Source organism: Labrus bergylta, chromosome 12 (genome assembly GCF_963930695.1).
Source record: "Labrus bergylta chromosome 12, fLabBer1.1, whole genome shotgun sequence".
NCBI lineage: Eukaryota > Metazoa > Chordata > Actinopteri > Labriformes > Labridae > Labrus > Labrus bergylta.
In genome coordinates, this window is record NC_089206.1 from 23602938 (window position 1) to 23616919 (window position 13982).

The 13982-nt window shown below is 39.3% G+C and overlaps 1 protein-coding gene across 2 annotated transcripts in view; it reads left to right on the top strand.

Moving 5' to 3' along the window:
• Positions 1 to 13599, top strand: part of LOC109985595 (V-set and transmembrane domain-containing protein 2-like protein) — a 41407-nt gene extending 27808 nt beyond the window's left edge. Inside the window, exons 2-5 of one of the 2 annotated variants that reach the window (XR_010667516.1) lie at positions 5272 to 5441; positions 7136 to 7180; positions 10990 to 11512; positions 12341 to 13599. Coding sequence is in view for 1 of the 2 variants with exons in the window: in XM_020636000.3 (XP_020491656.2) it covers positions 5272 to 5441; positions 7136 to 7180; positions 10990 to 11457 (683 nt within the window). In the remaining variant the exon portion in view is untranslated. Of the gene's footprint in view, positions 1 to 5271; positions 5442 to 7135; positions 7181 to 10989 lie in introns of both variants that reach the window. The other variant, XM_020636000.3, reaches the window with a different exon arrangement.
• Positions 13600 to 13982: the final 383 nt, after the last annotated feature.

Below are 13982 nucleotides of genomic sequence, written 5' to 3' on the forward strand. Positions count from 1 at the left end.
TGATTAAGAGGGAAAACAGTGTTTGACCTGCGCTGTGGGGAGGCAGGACGGCTGCTGGGATTTGGGCCAAAACAGCAGGAAACTGAGTGCAAAGAAGAGGAAGCTGGCAGAGCCGTGGGTGGTGAAGGTCCACACGTACACACATATCCACAAGTGTGTGTGTGCCTGTCATTTCCAAAAAATGTATGAACACCTTCAAGGAGATACTCGTAATATAGTGTGGCTCACTTTGAGCACATAGAATACAGAATTATTAATGTTTAATATTGCATCATTACACAAAGGGAAAGAAAGCTGTGTACCTCTAGACACATTCAGCAGGCATGTATAATAAAGCAATATACTCATAGACTAAATATAAACGGAAGAAGCCTGAGTGACGTCAGATGTCTGCTACTGCAGGACGCTCCGGAGGCTCATCAGCATCTAGAACAAGTGAAACAGCAAAAGGCTGTTCCAGTGCTTAGATGTTTGTTTTAATGTATCAGGGGTTGTTAATGCCACCTCACAGGGACATTGCATGGCTACATCTCAATAGTTTGTTTGTTTTAACATGAGATGCAGAAACAGTTTTTTTTTTTTTTTTTTCAGATAGAAAGTCTTGCAAATGATGATATAATTTATAAAATGCTAACCCAGCATTTCTGTGAGCTGTAGAGCACATCTTGTACAACTTCATATATTTGAGTACTGTTTTATAACTACACCAACGAGGATGTTAGAAACTTTATTTGAAAGCTATGGGAATGAAGAACGCCGTGTTATAAAACTGGAGTGCAAAGAGAAACCATCTCCTAAATATGTAGCTGCAGATTTGATTGCGTCCTCTTCAAAAGTCCTTGAAAACAGATTAAACTCCCACCAGCTTGGCCACTTGTTCTTGTTGAGCCTGACCTCTGACCCCCCCCCCCCACTGGAGAGGAGCAATGTGGAAAGTGAATTCTCTTATATAATACATATGTTTCTTTCCCTGTACCACACGGCATTGATCCCACACGGGTCGTTTCTCGCCCCCCCCCAGCTTTCCTGTGGTGACTTGAGCTTTTAAATGGGCTCCAGGTGCTATAAAGACATTTTAAAATCAATCTCCTGACTCCATTGGTATTCAATCTTCAAATATAGCCGCCACACATAATGTATGCACTGTGCATCACATAATGAACAGCACTGAGATTCAGAAGCTGCTGCCACCGTTCAGCTTTCCTAATAGCCATTAAGAAGGCTTAAAATAGATGCAAACATGATAGATTTTACCTTCCACTGTTAAAGTGGAGCGGTAACAACATTTATATTTACATGTACATGTAGAAAAGCCATCCATTAAGGAGTATTAGTTAAATCAGTGTTGTAATGAAAATACAATTCTGTTTAGTAGAAGTGTAATTGAACATCACAGTAATATATACCCTACTCTTTCTCAGCACGTAAAAGAGGATGCACATACATCAGCCTAATTACCATTATAATAGGGAGGGAGCCGCACTCTGCTGCAGCCACTTTCTCGGCTGTTATGAAGCCATTTCAAGGAGCTGGAAGGCTCTTGAGAGTACAGTATATGCACCCCGATGCGCCACCAGCCGTCTCACACGCCCAGCACCATTGACATTCAGAGGCTGACGCTGCCGGCTGCAGAATCACGCAGCTCGCGGCATCTACTTTGCAATAAAGCAGATGCAAATACATGAATGTTAGAGATGTCTCCTGTGATGTGATGTGGAAGTCCTTTCACAGAGTTTGCCATTCTTTCCCCTCTGGGAATCACTGCCTAACAGATTAAGGTTATGCAAGGGTTCTTTAATAAATCTGCAGGAAATCGCCATGTCCTGATGAGGGTAAGGCCAACAACCATCAAAGCTATGCACATTGTACATTTGTCATTTAGTCATGTGATTTCTTAAAAATATTCTTTTTACGCTTGATTTCATTAGAGGGACAGGACAGAAGATAGAGACAGAAATTAGGGAGAGAGAGAGTGGGGAATAACATTCAGCAAGGGAGCCACAGGTTGGATTTCGAACCTACATGTTGCCCGCTTTGACGACTATAGCCTCTGTACATGTGCTGCAAAAACTCACCACTAAGCCACTGTTGCACCTTATATCTTAGATATACTGTTATGCTACTCTTGTAATGTCTGAGTTTCTTTTGTTAGTTTCAGAACTGCCTTAATGAGTATTCAAGCCAGTGTAAATTCATGATGTAATTAAATATTCTAATGTTGCTATAACTCTGCTTGAGCATTGGATATCAGCCTGGTCACCATCTCTTCAACTTTTTTATGCTGCCTGGCTGTTAAACCCCAATGTCTCTGTTTTTCTGTTAGTATACACGACCGGAGGAAACATCTCCCCCTCCTTCTATCACCTTCTGTAATTACCACATTGCATTTCTCAAACAAACAAACGATACGAGGCATCGCTGCAGCACACGCCCTCAGCTATCTGCTACCTCGCACATTGTGTGGCTTTTTCTCTCTCTCTCTCTCTCTCTCTCTCGCTCTCTCTCTCTCTCTCTCAGTCACACACACAGCCTGACATCAATCCCTCTCTTTATTCTTGCAGTTTCTGAGTCTCTCACAAACACACAGAGCCTCCCTCTCATAAAAAAAAAACTGACCCGCTCATTAATTCAATCTCTGCTGACGATTTATTTTTCTCACCCCTCACACAAACAGAATCTCTTTTTTACATAGTCTTGTGAACACTATTTCTCCCAATTTAATTTCTCCGTCTGGCTCCAATGTGGTAAATGTGCTAGACTTGGTCACCACATTTTAACCTTTTTTCAGTCTTATTTGAAGCAATCACTAAAAGTCTTCTATGGCCTCAACAATGACAGTATGTGGAGATTAGAGATGACTATTACTAACAGATAAAGCTTTAACAAGACAGGTTTTTACGGACCATTTCTGCCTTCATTAGATAGGACAGCTGAAGAGAGACAGGAAATGTTGGGAAGAGAGAGTAGGGGATGACATATAGCAAAGATTTGAACCCACGACCACTGCAGCAAGGACTGTAGCCTCTGTACATTGGGCCTGCAACAAAACCACTAGGCGCCCCAAAAAGACAGATTTTTTTAATCAGAATCCATGGGATAGATTTGCAGATCCAAATTGTTTTAACAATCCAAGTCTGTGAGATTCCCCTGTGAGATTTGTTCTTGATTTTGTGAGCAGAAGATGCAGTTGAGGATCAAATATTTGCTGCCATGATTGAGTAAAGATGTTAAAACACATCCTGTGATACAGCATGCGATTTGTAAGAAATAACACCCAATGAAAGCACCATAATTAGGAATATGAGGACGACACAGGTGTTACTCATGCAAAGTAAATAAATACCTGATAATGAACTCTTCCTAATAACGTGATCAAATATGATTCTTACTTTTTTGTTTTTGATAAGTTTTCAAATGAAAATCTTGAGTGTTGCCTCATATGGTAAATGCTTTCTCAAACTTAACTTTTGTCAACCTTGAAACAGATTCTGAGCCTCCTGACAAACAGCTACAATGCACCTGTCAATCATTCAAATAAACCACGCCCCTTATTATGAAAAGCTATTATCCTTTATCACATTAAAAACAGATGAGTTGCAAAATAATGTCACCCCGTGCCAATCAAGAACTGGATTTTATTTCTGCTGTAAAAATTTGTTGTTTTTTTTAACTGATGTGTATTTGACCTCTTGGGCTTCTGCAGCTCACGTGGATATGAGGAACTGCAGTTTGTGCTCCTTCCACATCGGCTTCATTTTTCAACATCTCGTCAGTGGCAATGATGTCGTACAGTTGTTTTAGTCTTCTATTAGGGTAAAAGAAATGATGAATTAGATGTTGTGTTTTATGTGGATATTTATTTGACTGCGTCCCTGTTGGTACAGATACTTGTTTAAGATAGCCACAGCGTCATTTTAGGAAGGTGACCTGAAAGTTTGAATGGCGCTACTTAGAGGGTGTCCTTGTCAGGAAATAATCGACACCCTGCAGCCAATCAGGATTGAGAGTCCACCCAGACCATGGTATAAAATAAATTAAGCATCTGCTGTGTAGATTTCGGTAATTACTTGTATAAAATTATCTCCCATGCATCGTAATGGACTGCTAATGATTATCACATTTTCCTGTGGTCTCTAAATGCTTCAGACATTAAGTTAGGACTGTGCATAGATTTTTGCATTGTGGACTTCAAAGCTAAGTAGGGAAGAGACAGATTATTATAGCTGGGAGCATCTTCAGAGTCTGGGACTCTTACGCAGCAGTTTTTATGTCCCAGCTTTGAATATTATCAACCAAAGCAGGGCTGTGGGCATTGTTACCGGCTCCGGCTGCGTAATGTCAAATCAATACCTGGTGCGTTTCAGGTTTCACAAATGAAAAATACAAGCAGATTTGATCAATGTACAAGAGGGATGTATGACTCCAGGCTTGTACTGCTCCTGTTGTACAAGACAGATCCTTAGCACAGCCTCAGTGTATGAACAGCAGAGGTTAATCTATGAACCAAGATAAAAATCAACCACTTAGCTGCTGCAGGTTTGACTCATTGTTATTGACTGAACAGATCTATGATTAATAGAACTCTGCAGAAATTAAAAATGGAGGAAAATGGAGGGTCTTGGACTCAGTTTAAAAATAGCTTTGTAGCTATAAATACAGACAAACCTCTGAAGTGTCACTCTTCTGTGTGGGAAGAACTCAGACTGCAAACAAACCTTCACTGACAATAAGTAGCAGCTTTTTCTTTTAGAAAGCAGGAAAGCAGAAATCATGCGGTGCTGATTCAATTTAGGAATAAAACTCTTGGTCTGTGAAACAGGATCTCCAAAGAGGGAAGACACAGTTGATGGACTTGTTTGAAGGGAATTCTCACGCATGATGACAGGATGTCAATGTGACAGTCACAGTCTTGATAGTGCAGTTTGGATTATTTTCATGTGGTAGTATTGAAAAAAAAGTATTTATTTTATTTTAAGAGAATTATTGATGAATGTAAATATTTTAAACATTCTGTATACACAAGGTGTTGTAACACAAGTTTACGTGCGGCTGTTATATTTGTTGGTGAATATCCAGAATCGTAACAGTGAGTAAAGTTAATAAACTTTAGCTAACACTAATTTAAGTTTTCACCAAAGAAAGATTGAATGATACATTTATCCTTACATTTCAGGGCCTTTACAAAACCTCTAGGTTCATTAACATGTCTCAAAGACAAACAGGCGTGTCAGTGTTGATCACTTTGTTAACCTTGTCTCTGTACCCCTGCAGCCATGTTCACAGAGGTGCCTCATGATATGACGGCTCAGAGAGGGCAGGACGTGGAGATGGCGTGCTCCTTCAGAGGGGCAGGGACACCCTCGTATTCACTGGAGATCCAGTGGTGGTACATCAGGAACCATGCGGACTGGACCGACAAACAGCCCTGGACAACCAATGAAGTAAGTCCATAACAGGCAATCTGCATGCTTTCTGATGTGAACCCTATAATCCGTCTCGTTACTGCAAATAAACTAAGAACCAGCAGCTTTTTTATAGAGCTCAAGCAAGCATCAGATCATGATCTTATGGCCGTAATTATAGGTTTAATAATAGCATTATATTAGCATGTCTATGAGTTCAAAAAGTGGCAGAAATTAAGATTCTTTTAAAAGTCATCACTAGACCCTGAGCTTAACTTATAAAGTTCATCACAGTTTATAGATCCATTTTGTTGTTCTAAATTTGACCTAAATACTAACTTAATCATCAGCACACTTTTTCTTTCTGTGCAGTCATGGGGGTTTCTATTTCAAGATAAAAAGGCTACTATTATTTTCTTATATAGCAAAAATGTCCTCATATATTGATAATTATCTGATAACTTTTGCTTCTTCTTTTCCTGAAAACAATGTCAGGATAACTCGTTAAAAAGATCAAATAAAAAGCCCAAATTAAGACGATGATACGGCTCCAATGAGTCGATATTCTCCTTGAAGCTGCGTTTCTAGGTAATACAAAATCTACGAGTTTACTTTTAAGTATGGTAACACTTTAAATTAAGGTAAAATATGCAGCATTAACTAGATGCTTATTAGAATGATATTTAGCAGCATACCGGCGCCTTATTAGTCTTTATTAAGCGCTAATTAGTACCTTATTCTACATGACCATAGTCTATAGCTAATAGGTTAACTAAGAGTTTACCCTCCTAATTAATGCTAATTGATAGTATGTTAGGAGGTTGTTGTACACGAGTTATTATCTCAATATCTTTTTTGCTTACTTCTACCTTTAAGAGGCCACACTTAGCAAAGCATTTTTGATCATAATTAATGTTCAACAACTTCCTAACTTACTATCAATAAGCAGTAATAAGGAAAACAAACTCTTAGCCTTAGCTGTAGACTATGTTCATGTAGAATAAGGTACTAATAAGTGCTAAATAATGACTAGTAAGCCGCCGGTATGCTGCTAATTAGTATGCTAATAAGCTACTAGTTAACTGTGAATATTGTGACCGTGAATTATTGTATTACCATATTATTAGTGTTTAATAACTAAGGGGATCTATTAGCAGAAATGGAAATAATATTCATACGCATGTTTTTCTAACTGCATAAAAAACCTAAAATAAAAAAATTCCTGTGGTCTTTATAAGTGCTGAAGGCGCAGGCTACTCTGTTACAAAACTATGTTCATACTGTAGCCCAGAACAGACAAAACAAAGACTTGCTCCATGGTGGGCTTTTCACATTTTACCATAGTTTCACTTCAACTGTTCGTTGTATTAAATGGAAACAGGAGGCAGAGAGGAGCGGTTAAAAGTTGGTTTTATTCTGCAGCCTCGTTGCTAGATGCCATTAAATCCGACACACTGCGCCATTAGGCTTGTATTTATTCCTTTAAGTGCATTAATTAATTTTGGGCCCTTGGGGACAGTAATAATCATACAAGGAGATGGATAATTTACACAACATTTTCCCCAGCAGTGTTTATCTACAATGTTCAGCAAACAATTCATATCATATCCAGCAGTCACAGAGCAACATTAGCAATCCTTTACAGTGATGTTTCTCAAATAGAATCCATACAGTATGTTTCCATTTACAAATAACATGGAGATTAAATCCTTGTGCTTTTGTTTTTTTTCTAGTTGGCTCCAGAGGAGGAAATGCCAAAGGATGCTACAAAGATAAGTGTGAGTTCATCGCTATCTAACTGTCATTTTAGTTTGGTGTTATGTTACAATCATGAGGCACAAAACCCTCATGACTACATTTACACTTATTGTTCCTGATGAGCCACAGATGTTGTTCTTTGTGGTGTTTTACATGCACGGATCAGATTTTCACTCGAAGCAGTGAACGAGCCAGACGACACATCAACATGTTCCCTTGATGGGTTTTTAGAATAACGGTGTCAGCCAAAGAGCAAGCAGCGCCGGAGCTGGTGGGTGGTTAAGTGTCCTTCTCGAGGGGGGCACGGCCTGCACTGCATCATCTTCAAATTCTCATAAACGCCCCTGCATCTTTATGACTGCAACAGCAAAATCAAGTGATAAACAGTGATGGCGACAGGCTGGGAAGTCAGCACAACTTTTTATATTCCCTCCGGTGTGCCTTGAGACTTTTAGTTGCTCACCATGGTGTACAGTTTCCCACAAACTAAGAGGAACTTTAGGCAGCACCGACATATTGTAACTCAACTGTGAACTTTTCCCCTCTCATTAACTGCAGACGTGAGGAGAATGTAAATTACTGTTAATTATCTCCACAACAAACCCCGCCTCTCGCTAAACCTCCCCCTAACATTCTAAAAACCCTCTAAACCCAAATCCAAAAGAGCCTTTTAACTCTGAAATATAGGATATCAAGTGTCTCATAGTAAACATCTGCTATGTATTATGATTGATTCTGAAGATAAAATATTTCCACCTGAGATTCTTGGGTTTGAATCATAGACTGTATAAAACATGGATGCAGTTTCAGTGATGTGACTGATTAGTCTCTGAAGAGGCGTTATGAAGCCGTACTGTAGAGGAAATGCTTTTGCCACATAACTTTAAATCTAGAAACAGGTAAATATGTGAAGTTGAGGTGAACAGTTAAGTGACCAGTTAAAATGAATGTTTGAAATGCTGTTCCTTCTGCATCCTCTAGCTATGGCGACTTCAAACATGCTGTTAAAGCCAGCACAACACTGATTCTCATGCTGTCGTGGCCAGGTAGATAATCCACCATGCCTCCACATTCTTGAAAATTTTGCTTATTTTAGTATAGCTGTGAGGGTTTCTGATTATTGCAGATGCTCAATGAAACTCTTTGATTCCATATTAACACTTGAACATCAATTTTGGCTGATGTTTGACCTTGTTGACAAGCACCGGCCCATCAGCAACTAACGCATTGATGTCAGTAGCCGATGTGTTTGTGTTGTGTTGCATCAATTTAATGTTTGCACACTAGATGATATTTTTTACAAGGCAGAATAAGTCACCTGTTTGATGAAGTCTGATCTGATTTAATGGTCAAATGGGGAAGAAAGCATTTGCAGTATTTGAGTCTGACACCGTCTTTGATAAGAGTCAGCGACACACAGTTTGTGAGACATGTTCCAGTGACATTTCAAGATAAATTAAATCACATCGCTCATTTGAAAAAAAAAAAAACAGACACGAAGAACAATCAAAAATAATGAAAAAATCATCTGTATAGGAATCTAGAATCAGTTGAATTGTTATTTATCATTAAGCCCCACAAACAGAGGCTGGTGTCCTCCAAGGTATCTGACCTGTGGCTCCTTTTCCACATCATTCCCCACTCTCTCTCCCTCTCCCTATTTCTGACTCTTCTGTCCTGTCTCTCTATTGACGGCATAAAAAGCCCAAAGATTAACCTTTTTTTTTTCCAACATCTGTATCAGCCCTGATTCGTACAATCGATACATATCAAATGTAAACATTTTAATATAATATATGGCTATTTCACGACAAATCTCCAAAGGCTTTAACAATTGTGGCAGAAGGTAAAAAATCAATCTGACTTATTGGTTAATATTTGCATTTAAAGCTACGAGTGACAAAACGCAAATAAAGATACAAAGTTAAACAAATCAGATATGTCAAGTCAAAAATGTGTTCAAATTAATTTACATTTTTTGTTTGTGCATGCAGAAACAAACAGTAAAAAACATGAAGCGTCTCTCCTTCCTCCCAAGAGGCTAGCTGCTGCTGATTCGCTGTAATGAAGGCAACAGCTGTGCTTTGGGTGACTGAGCGCATGCATGTGTGTGCGTGTTTGTGTGGGTGAAGTCGATCACTGCAGGCTCTACAGCTGGAAAATCATTATGAGCTTTCTGTATATAATGGATGTTGGCTGCCATCCATATAATCCAACAAAAACACGGTAGATGCTCACACATATGTCGACACAAACGTATGAATAATGAAACAAAACAGCATTGAGCGTCTATTTTTCACATACAGTCACACACAAGGACCAGCTTTAGCACACATACCTCCACTGGCGTCACAGGGAGGAAGGTGGATGATAAACAAAGTCGTATTTATATCTCTGTGCGTCACATCTGATGATGTACCCAGAGACTCTAATCAGTGCTGCGCTGTGAACTCGCAAAGCTTTTACCTCCAAGAGGAAGTCGCTTCATACTTTCAATGCCACTAATAGAAACTATAAAGCAGCACCTTTGTCTGAGTGTGCAGGAGTGGGTGTGATTAGCTCAGAGAAGATCGGGCTGTAAAGTGTGTCAAAGCTACACGACAGAATAGGTTTCAGAATCACACATACTGTATATGCCGAAGGTCTCAATTTCTATTTTAGATCAATTTGGAGGTCTAGGCCACATCATACTGTAAGCTCACTTTTAAACTGATAATGGCTGTACATTTGTCAAGTTGAGTATCTCTCTTGAGTATGACTGAATTTATTTCAGAGGTGGAATATAATAATTCAATTAAAGGAAAAGTTGAACCTTTTTTAGAAACTTGCATTGCATTATGCATTTACAAAAATGTTGCTTGAATGAACTTATAGCATGTATAGCGCCAAATTGTAACAAAGTTATCTCAGGAAACTTAACAAAAAGAGCAGGTCTAGACTGTACACTTGGTTATGTAATGTAGAAACCCAAAATTGAGTGATGAAACATTTTTTTTAATAAAAGAAGTCCAGCTTTCATTGTCTTTGTATTTTTGTTTTTTAAAAAAGACACTCAATATAATATCGATGTTCCTCTCTAATTTTGGATCGTCATAATTTGAGATGTGTTTAATCACCTTATTGTTAAAAATAAGGAAAAACAATCATCTTCCTCTCTGACCTCAACAAACACATCACTTTTCTTTAGTTAACTTATAAAGATTCCTCATGAAAAGGTGAAAAGCAGCCTTAATTTTTTTAGCAAATCAAGGGGTAGAATGGTACCAGCCTAAAATCGATTTTAGAACCCAGAATGGACCCCTGTGGGACACCAGTTTATTTTTAAAGCTATAAAACAATATCATTAACTGGGACACTTTGCATTCTACCATTCAAGTAGTTTTTAAACTATTAAACTATTTTTGAAGACAATCCTATTTGTTTCAACCCCTATAAAAGAACCGAATGATTAACAGACATTTGATAAATGTGTAACTAACTGTTAAAAGATGTTAATAAGTAACATTTCATATTCCATATTACTATTGGAGTACAATACAAATTCTGACAAATCAGGTTTAAGCTCAATGGAATAAGATCAGAAACTATGTGAGCAACATAAGCAGGAATTAAATGTGATCTCACATACAAATCTAAATTTGGTTCCTGTCTTGTACAAGGAAGACAGGCTTAAAAGAAGGAAGAAGGAGCAATGACATTTTCAAAAATGTCGGCTTCTTCCACTTTAATTACCTCTCACTCAGTTGTATTTTTCATTTCCCTCATCTGACTGCTTCTGTTAGACATCTCACCATCATTTCTGACCTTTTTTTTTGTCTTCCTCTGCCAGGTCGTGAAGGTCGTTGGAAGCAACATCTCCCATAAACTCCGCCTCTCCCGGGTCAAACCTTCTGACGAAGGCATCTACGAATGCCGCGTCATCGACTTTAGTGACATCGAAGGTGCTCGCCACCACCGCGTCAGAGCGTACCTGCAGGTGGTGCCAGAGAGCGAAGTCATCGACAGCACCCACCATGACAACTTTGAAGCCCTGGACGACACCAAGGAAGGTGTGCCATTCAAAGAGGGAGACGGCATGGAGTCTCACAGAGGCACCAAAGAGCACGCTCACGGCCATCACCAGAACCATGGGCACCACCAGGAGAACGGCAAGCGGCCTTCTTCGCCCACCCACCATGGCCACAGCCACAGCGGAAGCGGTCAGCAGCACAAGGCGGGCAGAGAGCTGAGGAAGAGGGACGTGGACAGTAACCACAACAACAATGACTGCAGCAATGAGCCGAGCTGTGCACTGTAGATGATGGCTTGATTACACCTGAGTGGTTGATTTCACATGGATTCAATAACTTGATGTATGTCACAGCATAAAAAGCTATTCTTCCCACACAGAGTACAAATCAAAAATACTTAGAAATGTGCAGTATGGCTTATTCAACTGTGCTTGGAAAGTAGCTTTTTGTTGCTGTGCATGGATCTGGGTTTGGACTGCTCACTGTCTATAAAGCCTGGCTTCACGACATTCGGTAAAGGGGTGGCTGTTGTAGATTTAAGGAGCTCCTCTGTTTCCGTTCTCAGCACCAATGAAAAAGACTCTCGTCTTACTGTCAACCCATGCTCCTCTGTACTTTAGATACTGTAAATGACACAGCCTTGCTATCATGCCCATACTCCTTCCACTGCCTTCCACTTTCATTTGATGCACCCTTCAGAAAAAAGGAGAGCATTTTACCTTTTGTAAATGGGTCCATGCCCAGTCAAAGAAAATTATCCTTTTATTCAGATTGTGCACTGAATGAAACTCAACTGTCAGCAATTTTGTCCTTGATCTCTTGTCCAGTCTGATTCCTTAGCTTTCTACCAAAAGCACAAGCTTCATTGCATCCTTTTGTGTATAAATCGACATGGATATGGTGCAAATCTGCAGACAACGATAACTCAATACGTAATTCTGTGTTTACTCACAGGGAGAAAAAAAAACAGCTTTCTTCAGCACAAATCTATCATGGATAAGTAAAGCCTCAGTTCATTTGAGTTGAAGTAAATCCAGTGGAAAGTGTGGGCTTTTTTTTAAACACATTTGAGCACAATTCAAACAAAGCACATCACAGTTTGTAATTACCCCACAGTTCTTTTGAGCTTTTCACAGCCTCCCCCCCTCCCTTCCCCTCTTTGTGCTGCAGGTTCGATCCATTCATGGTTGTTCAGACTGAGAGAAATCAATCACGCTGTTCCATTTGGACCGCCACCTGTTTGGAAAGCCATGAAAACATCAAAATCTGCGGCACTAAATTAAAAATCTGATTCGGTGTTCCTCTGAATCAACTCTGTGGCCATAAATCAACTGAAGAAATCCATCCATCTTGGAGCGTGTTGCTTTTTGGGAAGAGCAGTGCTGTATTTCTACCCAGGCTTTGCTCTCTTACTCTGATGCTCATCAATCATTTGAAAAGCCTCAATCCTCTCCACTACAAGCCTCTAATCCACTCTGTAAATATGACTGTATTATACGAAATAAAGTGAGTGCATGTTCAGTAATTTTCTTAAAAACTTTTTTCAACCAACCATACACAAAGCCAGTGTGCTAGTTAAGGATATTTCTGTTATTTGTTAGTTTCTGTTCATTTAAAACACTGAAGTCCATTCTGTTTTCATTACCTTTTATTCCACTTTCGAATGTCCTGTCAAATAGAGCTCTTGTTTTTCACTCGTTTTGTTGCTTTTACCGCTCTCCAGAAGTGCTGTACAGACAGATGAATGACACATTCTCTTCATAGCTGCTCAGAAAAGGGGTTTCCCTTATGTATCTTAGTACCCAATCAGTCTTTCTTAAACTACTGAACCGTATGTGCAGGGCTGCTTACATGAGCGTTACCATGTTATTAGCGAGAACGTGGGAAGCTTTTCATGCAGTTTGGTACAAAGTTTGAAAGGCCATTTTAATCCTGCCAACTTTATAACCTGATGATAATGTCTTTGCTTTGATGCTTGTTTGACATGCTGGACAATATTCCACTCTGAAGTAATCAGAAGGGACAAAGTACATGTAGGTAGCACACTGTATTGAGCCTTGCAGTGAGGGGAGAAGGAACAGCAGAATGTTGCTGATGTAACACCAAACACGGCGGTCGTTTCGCCTAAAATACAGCCTGTGTCTCAAGGCCATGAGGGCTTTTACTTCCTCGCTGTGTTATCCATCAGAAGAACTACAGTGCTCCTGTGCTTCTTGACAGTCCCTGTAAACTAGAAAAGGATGCTGCAGTTGAGGGAGGAGTGATCAGTGGGGTTAGTTTTTTATGTTTCAATGAGTAACTTTGATTTAATGTTTTGTAAAGAAGAAATCACTGGTTGAAAAAAAAGAGGGAAATGTACATTTCTTCTAGAATGTTTGGTCTCACACTAAGTGTATGGCTTTATCAAATTAAATAAATTGTATATGAAACACGAGTGAATTTGTGGTCGTTTTGTTTTAGATTCAGACCAAATTTATACATGTTATTAAAGTGCAATCTGTATCCTGCCATGTTATCCAAATACCATATGTTGCATTGTGAAGTTACCATCTTGCACAAAGTGGTCAGAGAGGAATAAAGACATAGAGTAGGGATGGCGTGTAATTTGTAGGGAAAGCATTTACAACTGTAAAAGGTCCAAACACACTTCACTCTATGAATGTTAACCGTTTTCCTCCGTCACACTTATGGAGGAAAGCTATTTTGTCATTGCTAGATTGATCAGGACCTTAGAAGACAATGTATTGGGAAAAAAACAATCAGACATGGGGCAATACTTCAAGGTTAGACCATAGACTGTAAATATTAATGG